General features: G+C 34.0%; 4 protein-coding genes and 1 non-coding gene across 11 annotated transcripts; 1 reads left to right on the top strand and 4 right to left on the bottom strand.

The window, feature by feature from the left end:
- Window positions 1-1,168: 1,168 nt before the first annotated feature.
- On the bottom strand, window positions 1,169-5,295 carry LOC116146052 (probable serine/threonine-protein kinase PIX7). 4 transcript variants are annotated; one of them, XM_031431468.1, is made up of 6 exons: window positions 4,755-5,295; window positions 3,661-3,995; window positions 3,408-3,543; window positions 2,478-2,614; window positions 2,271-2,394; window positions 1,169-2,150 (listed from the first exon to the last, which is right to left on the bottom strand). In XM_031431468.1, exons 1-6 carry the CDS (start codon window positions 4,966-4,968, stop codon window positions 1,636-1,638), a joined length of 1,461 nt encoding a protein of 486 aa, XP_031287328.1. In that variant the 5' UTR covers window positions 4,969-5,295; the 3' UTR covers window positions 1,169-1,635. The 4 variants fall into 4 exon arrangements, with proteins under 4 accessions (XP_031287328.1, XP_031287329.1, XP_031287326.1 ...); XM_031431469.1 differs by having other exon boundaries at window positions 3,661-3,992; XM_031431466.1 differs by having other exon boundaries at window positions 2,478-2,617; window positions 4,755-5,294.
- An 8,156-nt stretch (window positions 5,296-13,451) lies between these two features.
- On the bottom strand, window positions 13,452-15,236 carry LOC116145992 (exopolygalacturonase clone GBGA483-like). Its single transcript, XM_031431411.1, has 6 exons — window positions 15,157-15,236; window positions 15,026-15,053; window positions 14,576-14,596; window positions 14,255-14,489; window positions 14,012-14,085; window positions 13,452-13,697 (listed from the first exon to the last, which is right to left on the bottom strand). The coding sequence occupies exons 1-6, from the start codon at window positions 15,234-15,236 to the stop codon at window positions 13,452-13,454; spliced, it is 684 nt and encodes a 227-aa protein (XP_031287271.1).
- Window positions 15,237-17,697: 2,461 nt separating this feature from the next.
- LOC116146066 (protein CLP1 homolog) lies at window positions 17,698-21,923 on the bottom strand. Of its 4 annotated transcripts, none has more exons than XM_031431483.1 (12): window positions 21,751-21,923; window positions 21,618-21,673; window positions 20,860-21,379; window positions 20,493-20,561; window positions 20,246-20,341; window positions 19,894-20,141; window positions 19,638-19,776; window positions 19,475-19,531; window positions 19,123-19,257; window positions 18,396-18,631; window positions 18,080-18,124; window positions 17,698-17,981 (listed from the first exon to the last, which is right to left on the bottom strand). In XM_031431483.1, exons 3-12 carry the CDS (start codon window positions 21,076-21,078, stop codon window positions 17,894-17,896), a joined length of 1,332 nt encoding a protein of 443 aa, XP_031287343.1. In that variant the 5' UTR covers window positions 21,079-21,379; window positions 21,618-21,673; window positions 21,751-21,923; the 3' UTR covers window positions 17,698-17,893. The 4 variants fall into 4 exon arrangements, with proteins under 4 accessions (XP_031287343.1, XP_031287342.1, XP_031287341.1 ...); XM_031431482.1 differs by having other exon boundaries at window positions 20,860-21,145; XM_031431481.1 differs by having other exon boundaries at window positions 20,860-21,145; window positions 21,618-21,923.
- Window positions 21,924-22,023: 100 nt separating this feature from the next.
- TRNAA-AGC lies at window positions 22,024-22,096 on the bottom strand. The gene has a single exon. It is a non-coding gene; the product is annotated as a tRNA-Ala (tRNA).
- Window positions 22,097-22,540: 444 nt separating this feature from the next.
- Window positions 22,541-25,765, top strand: LOC116146062 (protein arginine methyltransferase NDUFAF7 homolog, mitochondrial-like). The gene is given in 10 exon segments (XM_031431478.1): window positions 22,541-22,604; window positions 23,136-23,279; window positions 23,438-23,548; window positions 23,694-23,774; window positions 23,776-23,899; window positions 24,153-24,211; window positions 24,288-24,340; window positions 24,436-24,658; window positions 25,122-25,230; window positions 25,352-25,765. Coding segments are annotated over 9 exon segments (1,134 nt in total). The 5' UTR covers window positions 22,541-22,604; window positions 23,136-23,168; the 3' UTR covers window positions 25,615-25,765.
- The last annotated feature ends 887 nt before the right edge of the window (window positions 25,766-26,652 follow it).

Here is a 26,652-nt window from a genome sequence, read left to right as displayed (position 1 = left end):
ATATTAACCATTGACTGCAACATTATTTAGTAGTAAATATAATCATAATTCTTTTAACAAGTTATACATGGTTAACCTTTTATTAATACCACCTCAATTAACTCTTAATCATTATTGTTATATATATAGCTTGTTTATAAATTTTATTAATTCCCAGATTGGAGTGGAATGAAAAGCAAAATGAATTAATGTGAGTTGGGTTTAGTTACACAAAACCTGTGCCAAGCCGCCCAAATATGGCCCAATCATCACCTGCTTTAATAGTTCCTATTATTTAGTATAGAGGAAAAATTCAGAACGGGCTGGGCCAGGTATGGGAGTAATCACATCCCCGCAGGTCGGGGATTCCCTAATATCCCCATCCTAAGGACGGGCTGGGCTTCGGGAATACCCTTGAGCCCCTAGGCCAGGCCCAGAGACAGGAGTCCCCAGCCCCATCCGGGCTCGTGCCAATTGGTAATAATAGAATAGTTTGGTTCGTAGGAAAACAAAGAAGCAAATCTGTTTTATATTCGATAAGTACTAATACACAATGGGAGTTGATTCTCTTTTCTATAAGCGAATGCATCTATATTTGGGCATCATTCAAAGGGCCGATTCGTAAGAATTTTTCTTTATTTTATTTTCAGAACTAATTCAATCTATATATAAAATATGATAAAAGTCGGTATTATTAATAATAAGCACATTATTCAAATGAGCGGGGAATGGATGGAGGGCAAAATATGAAATTTGCTATGTAAAATTCAACTAGCAGTAGCAGCTTCTGAATTTGCTGGCATTTGGATGCAGAGATACTTGATTTACATATAGAAGATATGAAGATAGAAAAAGAGCTTGAGGGAATCAAACCAAAATTATGGGATATCAATGAATTATATATCAGAAGTCAGAACACACACACACCAAAAAAAAAAAAAAAAAAAAATATAAAAAAGTTGAGTGGAACACAATAGTGCATTCAATTCAGCCAGTACTCAAAAGAAAGTAAAGATAGCTCTTTATTAAGTATTATGAAGTCCATTTCTGTTTTGATCTCTCCCAAGTGCAGACCTCACTAGCTCCATACAAAATCATTGACAAAAATAATTGATTTGACACCACTACTCCACCATTTCGTTCTAAAAGTTGCTGGTGCTTTTACAGGGGTTGGCTCCATATTCCATAATGCTCAGAAGATGGGGAAAATTTATTTAAAAAAAGAAAAAAGAAAAAAAAAGGGGTATTGCAAAGATACAAAGGAGTAAGGTAGCTCCTTCCAGTTATCACATTCCATAAACAAACATTGAAACAAAGAGCAAATGTATGTATTGGCTCCACAGTTCATTTATCTTTCACCTTTCCTGAAGATTAACATATCAACATGAACTTTCAGCCTACTTCTCCAGTAGCTTTTCAGTCTCCAATCTTCAAATCTCATAGACAGCAAATGGAAGTAATGATACAATCAATTAGAATAGCCTCCCAGGGTTTGTTACACATCACTACATTAAGCAAGGAGGCTTTTCTTTTTTCCTTTTTTTTGAGTTAATACAAGGTATGGTAAATGGTAAACAGCAAAAATACAAGCCACTTCTAATATGCAGAACCACTGTGATTATCCGAGAATGAGTGAAATCAAGATCTTTTATGCTATTATTTTTTCCCATTTGGTTTTGGTGATGGATGGTGAAGGTGATATGGGGAAGCATGACCATTTGGATTGGATAAGCTCCTCATTGGTTGTTGTCCGTTCCTTGTAATGAATCCTACCTGTGTTCTGCCGCCGTTTTTAGAATTTCGGTTGGACCGGTTATGATCTGCTTGCATAGATTGGAAGTAGTAGGAAGAGCTGGCCATATCCTTGAGATTGGGTAATGGCTTCAATGCTTCCACAACCTCACTCATCCGGGGTCTGCTTTTGGGATCACGACTCAGGCACTGCCCAGCCAGCTGGGCAGCTTTCTGAGAACCTTTGATTGAAAAGTGACCTTCAAGGCGAGGGTCTAATAATCGGTAGAACCTTCTCTTGTCTCCAAGATGTGGCCTTGCCCATTCCACAAGATTGTGTTCCCCGTTTGGTCGGTTTTTATCCATGGATCTTTTACCGGTCAGCATTTCAAGTAAAACTACTCCAAAGCTATATACATCACTCTTCGATGTCATATGTCCTACATCCATGATAATTATTTTAGACTTATGTACCACCAAATAACGGTTAGTGGTGCATCCATGATTTCTACATGAATGACATTAAAAATTCCATAGAAAAAACAATAAACACCACTCACCAGTCATCACATATTCTGGAGCAGCATAACCATAAGTTCCCATTACTCGAGTAGATACATGAGTTTTACCTTCCTCAGGGGCATCTTTGGCGAGTCCAAAATCAGAGAGTTTGGCATTGTAATCCTAAAATGTTAAATGTTAAATGTTTTAGAAAGAAAAGAAATATGTAACTGAAAGATTTCCAGTTGAGAATGTTAGTGACATACCGCATCTAATAAAATATTTGATGTTTTAAAATCACGATATATCACAGGTTTTTCAGCTTCTTCATGAAGAAAGGCAAGGCCCTTTGCAGCACCTAACGCAATCTTCATTCTGATAGACCAAGGAAGAGGCAAGGACCCTTCTGCATATAACATGGTTGTCACCACATAAAATTAAACATCAATTACGAACAAAAGTAACTCTACTATGTAAACAACTTCATTTTGTTAATATATATTCTAATAGTATCAGGATAAAAAAAAAAAAGAAAAGGTTGGAATCCTTTCCTTCCCATGGAAATAACAAGCCTACGATGGACAAAGGGTGTCAAACACTGCAAAGATTAAGAATATCTCAAATTGTATTCACCACAGCCACTGTGTACTGTGACAGTCATGAACAAGACTAATAAAGGACAATGAAAAAAAAGGTCAAATAAATATATGCTACAGATCCATTCACATATAGGTATATAATGGACCAGGGATTTCCAAAACTGTCATCCTGTCACTGTCACAAATCTGTGAATACCAAAATCTATATGCTTTGAGGTAGTATTTTTTTTTTTTTCCAGACACAAGTCAGGGACTCAGCATAGCAGCTACCTGGATCTAAAACTTGAGTCAAAGTCACATAACTATAAGGTCGCTGTGCAACCAAAAGAGGTGAAAATGCAAAGAAAGGATGCACCATACACATTCTTGCCATAATTTCAGAGGAACCTAGTAACACTCTAGATCTTCTATACAACCTAGGAAAAAAAGGCTGGCTAGAACCCCTGACCTCACACGTTGGGGAAACTGGATATTCAGCAACGAGTAATTAGCAACACCTAATAATTAAACCATTCATTTAATTCGATTCTTTGATTAAGCAATTACATTAGGGATAAACAAAAAAAATTAAAGAGTATTAGATGATCAGTCACATACTTCTAAAGAGGTGGTTCTCCAAACTCCCTCTAGGCATGAACTCATATACCAGCAACCTTTGATCATCTTCGATGCAATAACCAACCAATTTAACCAAATTTGGATGGAGGAGGTTGCCAAGGAAATTAACTTCGGCCTGTTACAAGGAGAGAACATGAAGAAGTTCATAATGAGTATGAAAACAAAAGAACCAAAAGTGTGGTTCCTACGTTTAATTAAAAGATGAAGAGGAAAAATTGAAGGAAGTTCATACTAGCCACTCTTTATGACCCTGAAGTCCATCATGATTGAGGGTTTTAACTGCAACAGTAAGCCCAGTACCAGGTTTTACAGGAGCAGTTCCATTGTCCTCGACCCAACCTTTGAAGACACAACCAAACCCACCTTCACCGAGAAGACTCTCTGGTCTGAAATTCCTAGTCGCTAACTTAAGATCATTGAACCCGAACTTCCGAAGCTGAGAAGCAATCTTCAGCTCCTCACTGAATTTTGGTGTGGATGAAGTACTTTCCGCATTACTTGTGGTAGTAGATGACACAGGAACAACTGGTTGGTCTCTTCTTTTCTCATTTGGGGATTTATTATCTGCTGATTAACACGACCACCAAGTCAATAAAAATCATACATATTTACCAGAAAAGGATAAAAGTAACATCACAACACTCAAATTCATTGATTATTATAGTACCTTCATGTTAATGCATTTATTGTAAACCCCCCACGAAAAGAACTCATTTATTGTTCCCAAACTATACGCAAAATGAATGTTCTATCCTTCAATGTTGGTGAATAATACAAAGAGGCCAAGCATATTGGAATAGACAAACTGGGTGCTATTAATTAGTCTCATACAAAACTTAGCATGTGCTACATAAAAAGAAATCTATGGACATGCTTGGATAGTAAATGATCACAACATATCTTGGCTTAAACAATCAAACAACACATACACCATACAATAAAGCACAATCAAAATCATTAAGTGAACAACTTTGATATGTCAGAAAGACCCAATTTCTTTCCAAAAACAGAAAGCAAAAGACTTCAATTAACATCTACTCCACTTCAAACAAGCTATATCATTTCTAAAAGGAAAGAATTAGATTCGGAAGAAAAACCAGCACTTATCATATGAAACTGAAAGATAACATCAAGTTCTTTGCTTTACAACTATTATAAAAACCTAAAATTTCTCACCGATTAAAAATCACTCATCTGCATAAATTTAATCCCAAAAATCCCAGTCACTTACTACACCCCTTTACTTGTTTACATGAACCCAAAAAGATAAAGTAATACAGAAAGAAAATATCTTCATACACACACACACAAAAAAAAAACACTTACCATAATTGGTACTAGTACCACTCATGGTACTATCAACTTTTGATCTTGAAGGCATGCAACTCTCCATAAATCTGAACCTAACCCAACACCCAATTTCATCTTCTTCTTCAGCTGCATCTTTAATCTTCTTTTTCACCTTTCTTGATTTATTATTATTACTACTACTATTCACTTCCCAATTCTTAACCTTTACAGACTTAGGACTCAAACCCATCTCCACAAAACTCAACTGATCAACTTCTCATAACTCAGAAAAGAAAACAACTTTAGCTACAACCACAAAAACCCATCTCAAAACACATCAAAAAATCAATAATAAGTGAAAAAACTTAACACCATCTGCACAAAAAAAAAAAAAAAAACTACTGATCAGCCTCTCAAAGATCACAAAAGCAATCAACTTTAGCTGCAACACAAAAACCCCATCTCAAAAACCCATGAAAGACTGGATAATAAGTGATACCAAATGACACCCAGGTAGGAAAATTTAGTCAAAAGGTAAGAGAGAGAGAAGAGGGGTGCTTGAGAAAGAGGGAAAGTGTTAGGACGGGCAGGAGGGGCAGTTTGAAACAGAGAGAAAGGGCAGGTTGGGTAAGAGAGAGAGAAAGAGATTTTGTTTGTTGGTCATAACAGTAACTTTGGCATATTCCAGACAAGAAAATCCACATCTGCTCTAAGTGTTTAAGTGGATACATCACAAACAGGAAAGCTACAGATCTCAACTCAGATGCAATATCTGACTTTACATTACCGGTTAACATTATCTTTAATTATCAGATTTTATTTTATTTTATGTCATCAAATAATTATTAACTTGCATATACTGCGTAATCTCTGTGATACTCTATACAGGAAAGTCATAAAAACTTTGAGCGTAAGTCATAAATGAATAAAATAAAATATTTATTTAAAATTATTTGGGATAATAATTTATATTTTAGATTTGTTACTATATCTTTTATTTTACGGGTACATAATAAGTCATTAGTATAGATACATTCTTATTGAAGCCAAAATTCTTGCTAGCTTTCCAGCATGTTTAAAGCTTCTTGGCATGAAATTTTTTATATTTGTGTACTATCATCCTCAACATTATCTCATTCATCTTCTTGACCAATTCCAGTAATAATTTCTTTTTCAGTTAAAACATACACGACTTATTACTTATTTGGATTATTGAGGAAAGAAGTACAGTTGTCGAATTTGATTACTTAATTTTACAATAATTCTTTAATATCAATTTCTGTACTATCCTAATACTACTAAAGCAATGAATTGAAATCTTAATACTACTAAAATATAAATTATAAAATAAAAAATAAAAATAATAATTTTGTAACTACACTTATATTAAATTATAACCTTTTTTAGTAATAAATTTAATTATTCTCAACATTATAACTATAGAGAGGTGTATTGTATCTTTATTTATTACCGGAACTTTTATGTTTTATATTCCAAAAATCACCGGAGCTGATTTACAGGATTTATTCTTATATATTTTCTGCCAAAATATTCTTGAAGTGGATTTTAAGGTTTCTTCTTCGTCCCTATGTGATTAAATATATTTAATAGTGACAAAATCAGTCGAAAATATTGAAAGAATTTATCCGTGAATATATATACATATATTCTTTTTCTTATCAAAACTTCTTGATATTAAAATTAATTATATATATAACCCACAAAAGTATCGATCTTGTTTTGTGAACCCGAATTTGAAATTAGAATTTCACTTAATCCTTATTTTTTGAACCTTATATCTTTAAGACGTGAAAATCAACGTTTATGTGATTTATTTGAGACTTTTATGTGTATTATTCAAAAGATCTTGAATTTGAATTCTCACAATAGTAAGGAATAACCATTTGAGGTTTATTTAACTATTAACTTCAAGGTTTCGAGAGACTAATTTAGGTGCGGACAAACTGACTTGAAAACCCCTTATACCGAAAAAAAAAAAAAAAAACATTAGTGCGTATAAGAGAACCTGAATGTAGATTTTGTAAAGGCAAATCACAAGCTTAACTGCCCAGTTATTAGCTTATCGATGTATCAAACGAATACAAACAGTAAAACATGCAATTTTTGTTATATTATAGCTGTAAAAATTTATTATTTTCTACTTATAAATGCATAAGTTTATAATATAGATATGTATAAGTTATGATATGTACTACAATTATTATCAAATAAATTTGTCAGTATTAGGGTTTTGGGTGGAGTAATGTAAAGAGTAGGCTTGAGGATGAACGAATGAGAATGTGACATGTAAGCAGATGCTGTTCACCTAATATGAATAAATAATAAGGAGATTGTTACTAAATTGACTACTGAAGTGAGGTGGTGCCATTTTCCCATGATAGTGGAATTACAACTACAACTTGGAAATTTTTTTCTAAAGTAGTGGGCATTTTATTCATTCATTCAATTAGTAGTTGTTATTGAAAACCTAATTTTATTTGCTCATTACTCATTAGTCATCTTTTCTGGCTTCTCTATGTTCACATTCTCTTGCCTAAACTCTAATTACAACTTCACTTAGACAAGCAGTTTAGATTTATATTATAAAAATACAAATTGATGGTATAAAACAAAGGTTTATGTCCAAAAACTTGGTTATTATTGTTAAGTTGTATTTGCCTTGTATCTATCCATATCGTCAATTTTGTGAGTTGTTATGACGTATATATATATAATTGAACTCACTTTATCATGATATGATATGAGTCCTAGTAGTGGTGGATAACTCATTTTATAATGATATGATATGGGTTTTGGTAGGTTTGGACCCTAGCCTTTAGGACACCGACTTGCATGCTTATGACCCATTTTATCGATTATAACAAAACCGATATAAAATGTTCGTACCCACGTCGAGAGGTTAAGATGGGCTTACAAGCCTTTCGTTTCAAAATAAAATGTTCATACCCACATCGATAGGTTAAGTTGAGCTTATAAGCCTTACGTTTCAAAAATCAATAACTAAGTAGACGCATTTAAGATAGATTCAAAGTACGCATATATTTACTTGATTAAGAATTTTGTGGTATTAGAATAGGTTTATACCCGATAGCCATGTGCTCGGCTGAACTCAGAACATATAAATATATTTTCTGGGTTTTAGAGCATAATATTTTTTGTTTGATTTTTTAGACAAATGCATCTAGAATATTTGGTATTTGGTTTAGCAGGATAAGGTTGAGTGTCAACAGTAAACTTAAATTCCCCCCCGGCAATTAAAGAGATTTGAAATTATGTGTTAATTTCTAACCTAATTGGTCCCAAAAACATTAGACTTTTGGATAGTTGTGATTGGGATTGTAATTGAAAAGTCTAAAAGTGATTTTTAGTTCAATTATTTTAAAATAAAATCATACATGCATACAGCTACCCTCTTTAAAAAATGAGAGGGGAAACAAAAGTGCTTTTCCAAAAATTGGTGTTCAAAGCTGTTTACCACTTCATCATTCCAAACTAATTGCTTTCCATACTCAATTAATAAAAAATAAAGGAACGCATAGTCTCAGGTTCGATTCTCTGCTAGACGTGAAAACAGTATATTTGCTCATGATTTACCCTGAGAGTTATGATGGTGGATTGTTATAAGATATCTCCTATTGAGGATTAGTTGAAATACGCATAAACTGACTTATACCTCTTAGGTATTAAAAAAAAAAACACCTTTTAACTGATAATAATTATATTTATATTAAAAGGAAATAATAATAATAATAAATAATAATAAAGTTTCACCTTATCAATTTCTACCCCCTACAAAGACTCATCTAGAAATAAACAAGGCACTGTTGGGGAGACTTGGCTATTTGCAAGTCCTTGAACATTGAGACAGTATGCTGATATTTCCTTGCCCTCTTTACTGGACTCTAAATGAATGTTTTTCATAACAATATTTGTGCATGGAATTGTTGTGCTACATGCAAATAACACTCCAGTTTCTCGACTTGATGTTCCATACAGTCCATTATCCATGACATTGCTAATTGCCACAGCTGATGTCTGCAAAAATATACCCAGATGTTAACAGAGATCAGTTCGCTTTTTATAATACTTTCTGAAAATGCTCATAATAACACGTTAATTCTCGATGCTCACTTGATTTGTGCAATGTTGATGGGGACAATAGTATTGATGGATGATGATAGGATTGTTCGAATCATGAAATGAGATATTCTCAAACACTATGTTTCTGGCATATCCTCTCCCTCCCTGAGCATACAAAATAAAGTGTGTAAGTTTATATATATGTGCTCAAAATTTTCATATAAATTAAGTCTCAGTTAACCATATACCTACCATGTTTTTATTCTAACTCCATTCTGTGTTCCTGTAAACTCAACAGTGGCAACATAAACGAATGCCACCGTATTGAACTCTCCTTCCCCACCTAGACACCCAATGCTTTACGAAAACAAATAAAAATTAATACAATAATAGATTAATAATTCATAAAAACAAAGTATTTTATATAATTATATTTATAATAACTATTAATTTTTACCTGATTCCATGGCCAGGGCCTCATGAAATATTTGTGATGTTGAGATGGGACGAACCGTCACCGATTGAGATGCAGTCGTCACCTGTTCCAATGCGAGTTTGATCTATAAACACATCTGAGGACTGTTGAACGTGAATTCCATCAATGTTGGGGCTATGCTCAGGAGCTCCAATGGTGAGGTGAGAGTCATACACCCGTGATGGACTTTTAATTATAATGTGCTTTTGTGGACTGTTCTCAAAGTTCAAGCCGTTAAGGTGCACATTATTGGAATGTGATATAACAAAAACCTGCAATTAAAAGAGAAAGAAGAAAATTTTGATACAAAAGTCATGGAGTCATTAAGCAAGCCACAGGTTTTATTTTTGATATATACCAATGGTTTTCTGTCACAAGCCTGCAATGAAGAAAGAAATAAACGAATTTAGTGAATGGTTCACTATTCACTTCCCAATTCTTAACCTTTACAGACTTAGGACTCAAACCCATCTCCACAAAACTCAACTGATCAACTTCTCATAACTCAGAAAAGAAAACAACTTTAGCTACAACCACAAAAACCCATCTCAAAACACATCAAAAAATCAATAATAAGTGAAAAAACTTAACACCATCTGCACAAAAAAAAAAAAAAAAACTACTGATCAGCCTCTCAAAGATCACAAAAGCAATCAACTTTAGCTGCAACACAAAAACCCCATCTCAAAAACCCATGAAAGACTGGATAATAAGTGATACCAAATGACACCCAGGTAGGAAAATTTAGTCAAAAGGTAAGAGAGAGAGAAGAGGGGTGCTTGAGAAAGAGGGAAAGTGTTAGGACGGGCAGGAGGGGCAGGTTGAAACAGAGAGAAAGGGCAGGTTGGGTAAGAGAGAGAGAAAGAGATTTTGTTTGTTTGTCATAACAGTAACTTTGGCATATTCCAGACAAGAAAATCCACATCTGCTCTAAGTGTTTAAGTGGATACATCACAAACAGGAAAGCTACAGATCTCAACTCAGATGCAATATCTGACTTTACATTACCGGTTAACATTATCTTTAATTATCAGATTTTATTTTATTTGATGTCATCAAATAATTTATTAACTTGTATATATCAGAACCTCTCTACCATGTACGGAATAATTGCTATATAATAATCAAATCTTTGTCTTCACTTAAAATAAGTTGTAAATAAAAATAAATTTTATATTATATTAAGTTATAATTTTTTAAGTTTTACGTTTTTATATAATAATAATTATATGTATATTATAAAAATATATATGTTATATTACGTTTGAAGGTTTAAGATGAAATAAATATTTATTTAAAGTTGTTTGACACAATATTTTATATTTTAGAGTTTTTACTATATTTTTTATTTTGCTTTGTTGAAGCTAAAATCTTTCTAGCTCTCCAGTATATTTAGAGCTTCTTGGTATAAATTTTTTTATATTTGTGTACTATCATTCTCAATATTATCTCATTCATTTTCTTGTCTAATTTCAATAATAATTTCTTTTTCAGTTAAAATATACATGATTTGTTGCTCATTTAGATTATTGAGGAATAAATGAAGTTGTTGAATCTGATTACTCAATTTTACAATAACTCTTTAATATCAATTTCTGTATTATCTTAATACTACTAAGACAATGAATCAAAATCTTAATACACTACTAAAATATGAATTATAAAATAAGAAATCAAAATAATAATTTTGTAACTACAACTCTATTAAATTATAACATTTTGTAGTAATAAATTTAATTAGTCTTAGTTTACTGTAGCTTTATTTATTGCCGGAATTTTTATGTTTTATATTCCAAAATCATCAGAGCTGATTTACAGGATTTATTCGTATATATTTTCTGCCAAAATATTCTTGAAGTGGATTTGAAGGTTTCTCCTTCGTCCCTTTGTGATTAAATATATTTAATAGTGACAAAATCAATTGAAAATATTGAAAGAATTTATCCGTGAATATATATACATATAGTCTTTTTCTTATCAAAACTTCTTGATATTAAAATTAATTACCATATAAAATTCACATGAGAGAAAAGTGAAAAAGATAAGAAGGAGAAAGTTAATATATATATAATCCACAAAAGTATCGATTTTGTTTTGTGAACCTGAATTTGAAACTAGAATTTCATTTAATCCTTATTTTTTGAACCTTACAATCTTTAAGACATGAAAATTAACGTTTATGTAGTTTGTTTGAGACTTTTGGATATATTACTCAAGAGATCTTGAGTTTGAATTCTCACAATAATAAGGGATAATCATTTAAGGTTTATCTGACCATTAGCTTCAGGATTCTAAGAGACTAATTTAAGTGCGAGCAAGCTGATTCGAAAACCTCCAACACCAAAAAAATAAAATTAATGCCTATAAGAGAACCTGAATATAGATTTTGTAAAGGCAAATCACAAGCTTAACTGCCCGGTTATTCGCTTATCAATGTATCAAATGAATACAAACAGTAAAACATGCAATTTTTGTTATATTATAGCTGTAAAAAATTGTTATTTTCTACTTATAAATGCATAATTTTATAATATAGATATGTATAAGTTATGATATGTACTACAATTATTATCAAATAAATTTGTCAGTATTAGGGTTTTGGGTGGAGTAATGTAAAGTGTAGGCATGAGGATGAACGAATGAGAATGTGACATGTAAGCAGATTCTGTTCACCTAATATGAATAAATAATAAGGAGATTGTTACTAAATTGACTACTGAAGTGAGGTGGTGCCATTTTCCCATGATAGTGGAATTACAACTACAACTTGGAAATTTTTTTCTAAAGTAGTGGGCATTTCATTCATTCATTCAATTAGTAGTTGTTATTGAAAACCTAATTTTATTTGCTCATTACTCATTAGTCATCTTTTCTGGCTTCTCTATGTTCACATTCTCTTGCCTAAACTCTAATTACAACTTCACTTAGACAAGCAGTTTAGATTTATATTATAAAAATACAAATTGATGGTATAAAACAAAGGTTTATGTCCAAAAACTTGGTTATTATTGTTAAGTTGTATTTGCCTTGTATCTATCCATATCGTCAATTTTGTGAGTTGTTATGACGTATATATATATAATTGAACTCACTTTATCATGATATGATATGAGTCCTAGTAGTGGTGGATAACTCATTTTATAATGATATGATATGGGTTTTGGTAGGTTTGGACCCTAGCCTTTAGGACACCGACTTGCATGCTTATGACCCATTTTATCGATTATAACAAAACCGATATAAAATGTTCGTACCCACGTCGAGAGGTTAAGATGGGCTTACAAGCCTTTCGTTTCAAAATAAAATGTTCATACCCACATCGATAGGTTAAGTTGAGCTTATAAGCCTTACGTTTCAAAAATCAATAACTAAGTAGACGCATTTAAGATAGATTCAAAGTACGCATATATTTACTTGATTAAGAATTTTGTGGTATTAGAATAGGTTTATACCCGATAGCCATGTGCTCGGCTGAACTCAGAACATATAAATATATTTTCTGGGTTTTAGAGCATAATATTTTTTGTTTGATTTTTTAGACAAATGCATCTAGAATATTTGGTATTTGGTTTAGCAGGATAAGGTTGAGTGTCAACAGTAAACTTAAATTCCCCCCCGGCAATTAAAGAGATTTGAAATTATGTGTTAATTTCTAACCTAATTGGTCCCAAAAACATTAGACTTTTGGATAGTTGTGATTGGGATTGTAATTGAAAAGTCTAAAAGTGATTTTTAGTTCAATTATTTTAAAATAAAATCATACATGCATACAGCTACCCTCTTTAAAAAATGAGAGGGGAAACAAAAGTGCTTTTCCAAAAATTGGTGTTCAAAGCTGTTTACCACTTCATCATTCCAAACTAATTGCTTTCCATACTCAATTAATAAAAAATAAAGGAACGCATAGTCTCAGGTTCGATTCTCTGCTAGACGTGAAAACAGTATATTTGCTCATGATTTACCCTGAGAGTTATGATGGTGGATTGTTATAAGATATCTCCTATTGAGGATTAGTTGAAATACGCATAAACTGACTTATACCTCTTAGGTATTAAAAAAAAAAACACCTTTTAACTGATAATAATTATATTTATATTAAAAGGAAATAATAATAATAATAAATAATAATAAAGTTTCACCTTATCAATTTCTACCCCCTACAAAGACTCATCTAGAAATAAACAAGGCACTGTTGGGGAGACTTGGCTATTTGCAAGTCCTTGAACATTGAGACAGTATGCTGATATTTCCTTGCCCTCTTTACTGGACTCTAAATGAATGTTTTTCATAACAATATTTGTGCATGGAATTGTTGTGCTACATGCAAATAACACTCCAGTTTCTCGACTTGATGTTCCATACAGTCCATTATCCATGACATTGCTAATTGCCACAGCTGATGTCTGCAAAAATATACCCAGATGTTAACAGAGATCAGTTCGCTTTTTATAATACTTTCTGAAAATGCTCATAATAACACGTTAATTCTCGATGCTCACTTGATTTGTGCAATGTTGATGGGGACAATAGTATTGATGGATGATGATAGGATTGTTCGAATCATGAAATGAGATATTCTCAAACACTATGTTTCTGGCATATCCTCTCCCTCCCTGAGCATACAAAATAAAGTGTGTAAGTTTATATATATGTGCTCAAAATTTTCATATAAATTAAGTCTCAGTTAACCATATACCTACCATGTTTTTATTCTAACTCCATTCTGTGTTCCTGTAAACTCAACAGTGGCAACATAAACGAATGCCACCGTATTGAACTCTCCTTCCCCACCTAGACACCCAATGCTTTACGAAAACAAATAAAAATTAATACAATAATAGATTAATAATTCATAAAAACAAAGTATTTTATATAATTATATTTATAATAACTATTAATTTTTACCTGATTCCATGGCCAGGGCCTCATGAAATATTTGTGATGTTGAGATGGGACGAACCGTCACCGATTGAGATGCAGTCATCACCTGTTCCAATGCGAGTTTGATCTATAAACACATCTGAGGACTGTTGAACGTGAATTCCATCAATGTTGGGGCTATGCTCAGGAGCTCCAATGGTGAGGTGAGAGTCATACACCCGTGATGGACTTTTAATTATAATGTGCTTTTGTGGACTGTTCTCAAAGTTCAAGCCGTTAAGGTGCACATTATTGGAATGTGATATAACAAAAACCTGCAATTAAAAGAGAAAGAAGAAAATTTTGATACAAAAGTCATGGAGTCAATAAGCAAGCCACAGGTTTTATTTTTGATATATACCAATGGTTTTCTGTCACAAGCCTGCAATGAAGAAAGAAATAAACGAATTTAGTGAATCATTTGGAGTTTAATTGAAGTATATATATATATTGTTGATGCTTGATTTTGACACTAACTATTCGCAAGTGTGAGGTGCTAAACGGACTTAGAAATCACACGTGATATGGAAATGCAAGGAAAAAGACGGAGCGGATAACGATTTTTAAAGTAGTTCGGATGTCTAAGGCGAACCCTACATCCACTGTGATTATATTAATAGTGGGTTACAGTTAGGTCACACTCGGTGAGCTGAATTACAATAGAGAGAATGAATGGGTAGAGAGGGAGCTAGAGAAAGAGAGAGTTTAGATGGAGAATGAGCTAATCCCGTAAACTGGAGGAGAGCTCTCTATTTATAGTGGGAGGATCCAAGATGGCAATCATGATTCTACGTGTGGACAAGTATCTTACAATTCCTAACCCGCTTCCCATTGGTTGCCTGTATGAGAGATATCTTTAAATCGTGCATAACTTTAGCAGGTGGACAATTCCCAACCACCAATAGGTCTGGTGTTCACCTGCCTTATTGACAATGGCCTTACCCCTCTAGTCCTTGCGGGACGTGGTTGCATCTTGACGTCAGAAAACCTTCTTGAATTCTGATTGGTTCTTGCTGACGCATGCTTACGCTAACCCTAGTTCTTGGGCATAACATATATATATATATATATAACAAGTGCTTTGGTTTGGAGGATTAAATATGGCCTTACGGTTTTATCATTATCGCAAGAGATTCCCCACCAGTTTGATCCTTGACCATTGATATTGATAGTACCAGATCCATGAATGAAGAGCCCTTCAAAGTGGTCGAATGTAATCCATTGGCGACAGTTTTTTCCCCTGCTGTTCCATGCATGAGGATCGCTTGGTGCAATTATATTGCCATCAATCTACACTATTTCAATAGAAATGTTTATAAAATATGTGTTTGTTGCATGCATAATATAGCAGCAAATTTTGTGGTGAGTATTACCTGAAAGTTGATATGATTGGATTGGCAATCCCGGCCAACGAAGCTTATTGGTTGCAGCAAAAATGACGCTCCTTAACCACTATTGGATGGCCCAATGGTCAACTAAGACTCTTGAGAGTATTATTCAAGAGGTCTTGAGTTCGATCCATCTGGGTTGTTAATAGGGATGACCACTGAGAAGATTTATCTGATTGTCAATTGTAGAGCCTCGGAGAATTAGTTGAGATACACACAAACTGGGCCCGGACACCCTCGATCACCAAAGGAAAAAAAAAATATTGACATTCCTTGAGGTACAAACAAGGTGGTGAAGATTTGCATGTAGCATCCCAAGCATTCATAAAAGCCTGCATGCATGCATGTAAATTGGTGTTAATTATGAACATGCATAATGTAACCAAATCATAATGAAGCAAAATTATATATGGTGATCATCTTCAACCTGAGTAGCATCAGTGAATCCATCGGAAATGGCTCCAAAATCAGCAACGTTGAAAATCTGAAATCAGTCCATTGGAGGGGATTACGACACTCGGTTGTTGAAAGAAAATATGGAGTCAAAAGTAAGGAACAAAAATATGTACTTATTGTTCAGCCTTGCCATGGTGATTAACTATATATAATTAAACCCTTATGAAATAATGTTAATTAATTCACTTTATACTGTTATATATGTGATATTCTGTGATGAAATGGAGTTCTAACGAAGTTCTATTGTTACTGAGTTATTCTTTCATATACTTATCCATCATTATCTATATTTCTTAATTATTTTAGTATTTGGGTTCATCTATAATATCAAGGTAAATAATTATATAATCTGGATCAATAAAAATGTTCATAGATAATGATCCAAGAGCTAGGAATAATCTTTTCTAATACTATATGGTAAAATCTTTAATAGTATTTATCTTTTGAAAGATTATGATATTGGAGGTAACCATACCGTTACATCAGTCCAAAATGGGCTGCAAGGTACCCTTAATAATCTCATTGATGTTCAAAGTTTCAAAAATGATTGTACTTGATTTTAGTGTAAGCCTAGACGCTAGACTAAGGTAGATACTCCAAGGATTAAAGTCAAACTTTGAATATGCTTAAACATTCAAAGCTCAAAGCTCAAAGCCCTTTTACATTATTATATAACCTTACCGCCATTAATGACATGTTTTAGAGGTTCCGAGAATTACGATTATCACGTATTATCTTATCTTATTTAGTGGGTTCTGATTAAATTATTACTTATCTTAAAAAAGTAAGGCTCAAACTATCTCCAACTCAAACCTAAATATCATCTTTATAAATGAGTGTGAAATTATTTAGACTTGTTTAGATAAGACGATACTTGATAATCATAACTCTCGGAACCCTACTAAGAGAGAGGTGGGTAGAAAAGGTTACAACCAATCTCTTGCAACATAATACAATATTATTGTTCAAGAATGAGCTTAGTCAACAATGGTGGGGACAATCCATCTTTTCTGGCTTGCAAGTTAGTAAAATTGTGATTTAAGTGCTCTGTAAATGGTAAGTCCAGCTATACACCACCATATGGGTGAACATTCTCAATGATTTGAATGTGTTTCATTTTTATTTGTCACCTTTAACACATTGTTAACATTTTATTGATTAAGTACTTGGTTTCATTTATTTAAGAGCTTTTTAGTTGTTTAATTTGCTTTTTTTTTTTGTGGGGTTTGTTTGTTTTCTGACACAGCTTGTTTAGATGATGAAAATTTGGATCTTTACTCTTCTATGGTTGATGGGCTGCAAAAATTGAGTAACAGAAGTTTAGAAGATCTGTAGCTAGCGTTTTATAAATTATATATCTTTTCATCCTTTAATTGAAGTAGCTTCTATATGTAAATGCCCATATCAGCATTGGTTTCTTCCTTCAAACACATAAAATTCCCCAGATTTGAGGCAGTGAATAGAGTTTAGGGTTCATAAAATTCCAATCACAACATGCAAACATAATTAATATTCATCTTTTGGCAAATTTTGGGAACTGAAGAGACAATATAAGATGGCTAAAATAGAGATCTAGTTAATTATCTATTATCTTCATAAATAAGAAAGAGAAACCAACTATGCAGAAGCCAAAAAGCCAAAGTTCTAGTCATCTTTGCATAAGGTTACATGCAAAAGCCACAAGAAGCTCTGACTCTGTGAGGGTGATTGAAATAGCTCTGTTATACTCCTTTGCATTCACTCAACCAGAACAATTAGCATTTCGTAATGAAAAAGAGAATTGTGCTTTGAGTGGTTTATATAATCAGGCCATGTCCAAATTTGTTCTGAACGCTTCATGTTTCGAGCCATGTCAAAGTTCCCAAGATGAGATATTTGCTCGGAAGGATCCCTGCTGATGGTCCAAGATATGTAACTGTCTTCCTGTGGCAATACTTATATTAGGTACAAGTTAAAAAAAAAAAAAAGAGCATTAACCACAAAAGATGGTTTCATCCAACATGAGAACACAAAGTTCAAACCTCCTAGTGTCAACATCTGTAATATAGATAAACCCAGCAACATTGCTGCAGACAAAGAGATGGTGATCAGAAATTATAGAAGAACCATGAATAAAAATTGCGCACTAGTCATGTCATAAAAAATTTAGTACCGCTGTTAGAAGTCTTAGATTTAGCTTTGTGCCAATTCATCATAAGACTAGTTGCAGAGAGTAATACATTATATCAATGTCATCATGGCAGTAAAGGGTAATAAGTACTATAATTATTATCAGGTTAGGTTGATTGCCAAAAATTAAGAATATTAGTGTTAATCATTCCACAATGTAGCAATTACCTTGATATAATTTCATCAGGTTCTTTGGCATATGAAACAGCAAGAAGTAAATGGAGCAAATCCTGGTCAACATTCACAGGCACTAATCTCAGAGGGTTGGCGACAGGGTCAGCCCCAATTGGTAGAGCTGATCTTGGTGCCTGTGGTCCACCACCAATCCGATAGACATGCAAATCACTAATATTTGCAACATTAGCATGTGGGGAGAAATCGTTTGTTAGGCCGTAAAAGTATTCCTGGTGGAAGTAACATTGATATATCATTAGAAGGAGATAGTACCATAAATGTTAAAGTAGCAATTAGCAATAAGTAACCAAGAACTCGTAGAAACTGAAGGAAATTTATATCTTGATTACATGTTTTATAAACATACCATGTTATTCAACAGAATAAGCAGAGAGATTCATCCGAGTAGACATAGAATCAGTCCATGAGCAGAAAAATTGGAAAAAGAAGGGATTTTTTTGGGCCAAAATTAATTTGAATGCTTTGAAAGCTATTAGTTCCCAGACATTATAAAACATCTCTTAACCTCAATGTTAGATCCTCAAAAAGAAGAAAACCACCATACACAAAGTTGCAATCTTGTTCAGTGTGCTTTGTCTTTCATGCTTCCAGCCTCCCTCAAAATTTTTGGCTGAAGCAAAGATGTCACAATAATGCTATATGGCTCCAAGGCCATGAAATATATAACACCAAAAAGGGAAAGTAAACAATTGTCATTTACCCGTATCCTATAACTTCGGGCCTTCTGTCGAACTTTTGCATTCCTGGACACAACACCACCTGACTTTTGAAGTTTCACGACATCCACATTAGGCTTGTTTTTTAATACATCTCTTAGCATGCTGAAAAGTTTTTCCTGCATGAATAAATGGATATCTGAGTTCTTATCAACTGGAAAATCAACAAATATAAATCTGCACCTACTATCAAGAAGTGAATAGCTAATCAACAAGTTTAATGTGTTAAAGAAGGGCATTCAAATTGTGACATGTTCAGGGAAGAGAAATGAATGTTCAATCAGACGAATAAAAACATCTTCTAATTTTTTGTTGTTCAAGGCATTTATGATTTACCTGACCCAATACCAGGACAACATTGGCATTAAATGTATCAATTGCATGAAGTATTAGCTGCAAAAAGGAACAAAATGTCCATTAAGAATTTTTTTTTTTTTTTTTTGTTTTTTTTATAAATTACTCAATGTTCATCAGTATGGAAGATTTACAAGACAATTACCTCATAGCCAACACCTTCTATCCAACCCATGGTATTGATTACCATGCCTGCTGCTTGAGATTCTGCGTTACCAGTAAATTGTTTCTCCAACATTTGTGCAAGCTCTTTCACAAGTACTTTGTACAAATCTAGATTATTGCTGCCAAGAATCACATAATTATTATTAAGTTTCTACCAACTGGCGAAGAATACTTGTAAACAAAGGGTTTCTTAATGCATGAAGTAGCAAAGTAAAGGAAAATCCAACATTCATTACCTAGGAGTGGTGTGCCCAAAGAAGTAAACAAGGGCCATTTCAAGAGGAATTCCTTCAATCGAATCAATGGGCAGTTCAATTGGGGTAGCAGCAATGCTTCCAGGAACTGTTATTGATCCTTGGCCAATATCCAGGTCCACATATGTAGGTTTCCAACCCTGTTTAGCAGCCCAACTAAGAAGCATCCTTGACAAAGTGCTCTTGCCAGAATCTGTCGGTCCTACAACAATTACCCTAGGGCCATGCACCTTCCAGAAGATTGTATTGTCAAAATTAAGAGGCAAACTGCAAGAAAGACTAATGCTTACTGAATAAGCTTTGAATTATGCCATTGATGACAATGAATAAATACCTGAGAGGTATCTGAGCCCTTTGATGCAGATGCTTTGGCGTGGTTTCTTCGTCCTTCCAGTACAGCATGTACATTTACATAACTGACCATGGGAGTCTGAAAAGCAAGGACATACCACCATGATTAATCAATTTAAGAACATTTCTGCCATTCTGTTTCTCTAGAAAATACACAGTAGAGCATACCAAACTACAAACCGAAAGATCTAACAACAAACCGAAAGACCTAACAGCAAACAAAAACATACCTCATCTGCCGTATACTCAGTTTCAGTAGTGCCATCCATTTCAATTGTGGCTCCATACCAAGTAAAAACCTGATGCATTAAGAACAACAGTTTTCAGTGTCTTTGAGAAACGGTTGCAAAATGCAATCTTCAGAAAATGTGTATTCATTTTTTATATTCTATTTTCAGGAACACCTTCGAACACATGCTTAAATTTTGAAAAACCAAATCCAGTTTCATTTTACAATCTATCTTTTAAAAACAAGTTTGAAAATGATGATAAAAATGCTAGACATATTTATTTGTTTCGTTATAACAATTAAGTAAACTAACACCTATATCAGCAAAGGAACAATTATTTGCTCAAGAAAAAAAAGACAGAACTTACGGCAAATTTAAGACGTGGGGGGAAGCTGAGCCAGATTTCTGGAGGTAATTCAGTTCCAAAAATCTCGGCATTGCCATTAAGAACCCGAAGGCGCAGAGGTGTCTCATTACTGACTTCAATTCTCAGCTCACTCTCTCTGTCCAGTTTCACTTGCCTGACTGTTGAAGCTGAAGCAGAACCTATGCCAGTCATTGCCGCTGGTGCTCCACCATAAGCCATGTCTACTCTAGTGTGTGTAACTTTCACCAATGTCTTTATATTTTGCACAGAGATAAACCTATTTTCTCTGAGATCAAAATGGAACTGCGTCAACAGCTAATATGCCTTACCCTTCTTTAAAATTATTCATTCTTTAAGTTCAAAAGCTTTGTCAAACGCATAAATCACCCATATCACTCCCCAAAGATCAACAAACTTACTTTTCTATCCAATAACCAAGAAATCCCGAGGGACAAACTCAAAGGTAGAAATACAATATCCCATTTAGGTCTTCCAAAGATATAAACCAGTGACATCACGGCTGGAAATTAAGGATCAACTCATACCACTCAATAGAAGCACAAAAACAAATATAAATAAACTAGCTTCATAAACTAAGAAAGCAAGTTCATTTAACTATGAAGAAACAGAAATAACAACGAATTCAGCATAAATTTAAGATAAAATCCCGTTAAGAAATAAAGAATAAGACAATTAGCAGCCCAATGATCAAATTAAATCTTTTAACAGAGGGTAAAATACATAAACTTAAAGCTAACCTTGATGGTCGAAAGCGAAAGCTCAGGGCACCAGAGAGGTGAAAGAAATAGAGAGACTGAGAGGGAAGGAAACGAAACAGTGAGTTGTTGTGAATTACTTGTCGAGTTATTAAAAGGAAAAGTTACCAAGTACCAATTAAGATGCTAAAGAGAGCATAATTTAGCACAAAATTGAAGCTTTAATCAACTTTTTTCTAGGCTAGAACTGAAACAACCGACGGAACTTATTTGGAAAAAGACAGAAACTTTGGAGCAAGTTAACCGAGAAATGAAGGAAAGAACATAGCAAATAAGGGAAATGAAGCGAATGGTATGACGGAAGTAAAGAAGAATTTTGGGAAAAGGAGTGAAATTGGCGATGGAAATTGATGGGTTTAAGAGGGTGTTTTTAAAAAACAAAAAAATATGGAGATGCGGGGTATCGATCCCGGTACCTCTCGCATGCTAAGCGAGCGCTCTACCATCTGAGCTACATCCCCAATTGATAGCTTCGGTCGTCATAAAAAAACTTCAAAGATATACAATTTTATTGAGTTTGTACAAGTTCCCACCAAAACAAAGCAGTAGTCATCTAACACGATCAAACTGCACATGCTACTAAGAAGACTCCTCCACAACATCCCAGTCCTCTGCGTGTCCTCTCCACAATGCCCACTTCAAAGATTCTCTCAATTCTCTTTTTCTTCTTCTTCGGACTCTCAAGTCCCCATTACTCATTTCGTCGAACACTTAGACGACAACACGAGTAAACCCCCTCCAGCACCATCTCCGTAGACCGCTCTGGCCTCTACAATCCCCCTGGTATACACATTACTTATATTCATAATATTTTTATGTTTCTTTGTTCACAATGTTTGAAACAGGCTTTGATTTTCTTATTTCTTTTAATTTTGTTTTAAAATTTTGTCCCGTTTTGGATTTGTGGAGCACTCACATGAGCGGAACTTGGAATCTGAGCTCGTTAAGCAACTTAAAGGGATCATAAAGGTGTGAAATGTTTTATGTTTATGAGTTTTTGGTTTGTTCGCTTCGTTGTTCTGGTAACATGTATTAAGTGTTTGTGGAAATGTGTGTGTGAGTTTGTAGATTTAGGTATTTGTATTATTTTGTTAAAAGAGGGAGTTTTGTTTGGGGGTGGGATACGATTATGGCGATTGGTATTTGCATTAACGGGCAAGTTTTGTTCTATCAACATGATTTTTTCGCATTTGAATGTTCAAAAGGTTATACGGTCAGTTTGACTTGATATGAGAGCATGACAACTGATCCATAGGTATAGTGGATTTTTTAAAATGAGTTAAAGTTGTTTAGTTGCTATCTAGAAGATAAAAGATTTTGTTTTTTTTATTCATTGTTAAGAAGCTCCAGGGGGAGTGGTTGCAAAGTTTTCCATCATGTCTACTTTGGCATTTTGTGGTTAGGCATTAGCAGAGCATAATGGAATTTGCTATGTTTTCTATTACATGCGAAGTTACTCCTTGTACTTGAAGCTGATTTGTAATAATTGCTGGTTTCCAGTTCCGTGGTGGGCCAATCTCAGTTGCAGAGTATATGGAGGAAGTTCTGACAAATCCTAAGGCTGGGTTCTATATCAATGGTGATGTATTTGGAGCAGAAGGTGATTTTATAACCTCACCTGAAGTAAGCCAGATGTTTGGAGAGGTAATGTGATTTCTCTTGGTCTGTCTTACTATTGTCTCCTTGTAACTCATTAGACTTCATTCAAGGAGTCGTTTGCACTGTAAAGTGCTGGTCGTTTAACTTATGTTGTTTGGTTATCGCAAAACAATTGATTCTTTGTCTGACTGATGCAAATTCAGATGGTTGGCGTTTGGGCCATGTGTTTATGGGAGCAAATAGGACAGCCAAAAAGATTGAACCTTGTTGAGTTGGGTCCAGGTCGAGGAACTCTCATGGTGGACCTTCTTCGTGTATGAGACAACAATTACAACTATGTATCTTTGTTAATTTTTATATACTTGTATTTAATATTTATCTTCACTGAATTTGGAATATGTTGTGGTTAACCCTTAAATTTCTTTTGATTAGTTTGATTAAGTGGAGCTTTTCTTTCAGGGTGCCTCAAAGTTTAAGAGTTTTACTGAATCATTGCACGTACATTTGGTAGAATGTAGTCCAGCATTACAGAAGCTTCAGCCCCCAGAACTTGAAGTGCATGGATGAGGATAGTACCAACGAAAATGTTGAAAAGAGGACTATTACCACATTAGCAGGAACACCTGTTTCATGGCATGCTGCACTGGAGCAGGTTCCATCAGGAAGTATGGTGCTATCTTTGAATCTTTTCCCCATGAAAGCAAGCTGATAGGCAGTTTAATGTAGGACTTAACTGCCCAGATGATAAAGAAAACCAATTAATGATCCCAGATACAATTAAACAACATCTATTTTGTCAAGTTCGTAATTTAGTTTCTATTGAATTTTCATAAGAACAATATCTCGTGTTATTACTTTTAAAAATTACGATGTGACAACTTCATCCCCTTAATCAATTTTGTCTATTTTTTTTTTCAGTCCCAACGATCATAATTGCCCATGAATTTTATGATGCTCTACCAGTTCATCAGTTTCAGGTTTGTCTATTTTTAGCTACTTTCTATTTCTGTCTCCCGAAGAAACTGCTTTATGGTCTAAAAATGTTATCTCCAGAGGGCTTCCCGTGGCTGGTGTGAAAAATTAGTTGATGTCACTGAAGATTCATCGTAAGGACTTTGAATTTGGTCTTACAGCATTAGTCTTTCTACATATACTAATTCTAAAGAATTATACATTGATGCTTCTTACGTGTATATTTTAGGTTCCGTTATGTTCTCTCTCCACAGGCAACACCTGCAACTCTCTTTCTGATGAAGCGCTGCAAGTGGGCTGCAGCTGAAGAACTAGAGAAACTTGGGCACATTGAGGTTTGCCCCAAAGCAATGGAGTTGACTAATACAATAGCAAAGAGAATAGGCTCTGATGGAGGGGGAGCTCTTATAATTGATTACGGCCTGAATGGAGTAGTCTCAGATAGTCTGCAGGTTTGGTGCCTTAAGATTGCTTATTTTAAATTCTTTTCATCTTCTAGATGATTATCATCCATAAACAAGTTAGCTATTTTATCAGTGAAATTCCATCCGTTCATTTACCAACTGGTCAAATTTTGACTGTTTTGTCTATCATATGATGGTTTCCCCCCTTAGAATTCTTTCTTATTCTTGCAATCTTCCAATTATTATGAAACAATGCACGGGCAAATATTTTGATATCATCACATTATGGTTCTAGGTAAATAGTTGTGTCGTAAAAAAAGAAAATAATTGTATTTGTGTACTTTTCTTGTTTCATGAGGAATATAAACCTTGTCATCATTGTGCTGAAAACTTGTAAGATAAGATTATTTAGGGGCAATCTTGATCCATTAGACAACTTGCAAATATAATCTTCTGTTCCTTTTTTTTTTTTCCTCCCACTTATCAATTTCTTCCTAACCCAATAATGCAGGCAATTCGGAAACATAAATTTGTTAACATATTTGATAATCCTGGGACTGCTGATCTCAGTGCATATGTTGATTTTGCTTCCGTCAGGCATTCTGCTAAGGAAGCCTCAGGTGCAGAACCTTGTCATTTGGGTTTGTTAAATTCTTAATTTTATTCTTACTTATTGAAGTACTTCAAACATGAAAGCGAGTAATGAAGATAAATTATCATTTTTTTCCAACTTGTTTTTAGTTAATGTGTCTGTCCATGGTCCGATTACTCAGTCCCAGTTTCTTGGTTCTCTTGGAATAAATTTCCGAGTGGAAGCACTACTACAGAACTGCACAGAGGAGCAAGCTGAGTCTCTGAGGACGGGATATTGGCGTCTTGTGGGTGACGGTGAAGCTCCCTTCTGGGAAGGACCTGATGATCAGACGCCTATTGGAATGGGTACCCGGTATTTGGCAATGGCCATTGTCAACAAAAAGCAAGGTGTTCCAGTTCCATTTCAATGAAGTTTGAATTACCATGACAGTTTTGTAAAGCTAGCTACTTTAAGCTTTTGTACATTAGTAATTTATGCTCTTATCAAATAAATTTACAAAGTTTGTATTTCTTATGAATATGTTACCAAATATTCAATTGAATTGAAGATCTGATTTTGTCTTCTGGGTCAACTTTTAATCCTTTACGTTTATGATGTACTTTTTGGTATTTGCTAAATCTTATAATTACAGAAAGTTAATCACCATTACATCTGAATCTTAAATCATTATGTTGCTTCAAGATTCACATCTAATGATAATTACTAATCCAGTAATGTTTGTGGCATCAATAATATAATTTAGTCTTTTCATTTAACAAGGATATTAAGAGTCAGTTGTTTCACAAAGCAATATATTCATCTCATATATATGACTATATGAGCTATTCTGCAAAACAAAAATCCGAAATGGAGCAAGAAAAACTAAATATATATCCGAGAAACCAATAAAATTCCAAACTAAGAACACTAAATATGAAGAATGCAATGTAGGAGTGATTATAAAGCTCTGGATGTTGAAGGGTGAGGCGATGGGGGAGGTAGTACTCCATACTTTTAAGGCATATATCTCGGAGACTGGTAGAGCCATCTTTACTACAGTCGAAAGCATCCTCTCTCCGATCAAATATATGCTCTTTCATGTTGGCGATATTCTCCCTCATTCACCCTCAAGTTGGAAATTTCACTCTCTATGTCTTCTCTCACGTTGGAAATGTCGTCTCTCAAGTTGGTAACTTCACCTTGTGTACATAAAAAGATTACAGAACTAAATTTTATTCGTTACAAAGTTCAATAACTAAAATAGGAAATAGCAACCAGAACCTGAAAATCCTCTGCCATTATTTTTAACCTTTTTTTTTCTTCTTGGATTTTCCGTTTGTCTGTCTCACGTTATCACATACTTTCTTCACATCTGCAATCTTGGCATCATCATCATCAAGTTGAATTTTCCATTTGTTTATAGTTTTAATTTATTTTGTTATATGGGTTAATTTGGTTATATCTCATC

Source organism: Pistacia vera, unplaced genomic scaffold (assembly GCF_008641045.1).
Source record: "Pistacia vera cultivar Batoury unplaced genomic scaffold, PisVer_v2 Contig470, whole genome shotgun sequence".
In the NCBI taxonomy this organism is placed as follows: domain Eukaryota; kingdom Viridiplantae; phylum Streptophyta; class Magnoliopsida; order Sapindales; family Anacardiaceae; genus Pistacia; species Pistacia vera.
The sequence above is the reverse complement of the archived record's forward strand: the minus strand, read 5'-3'. Positions and strand labels throughout refer to the sequence as shown.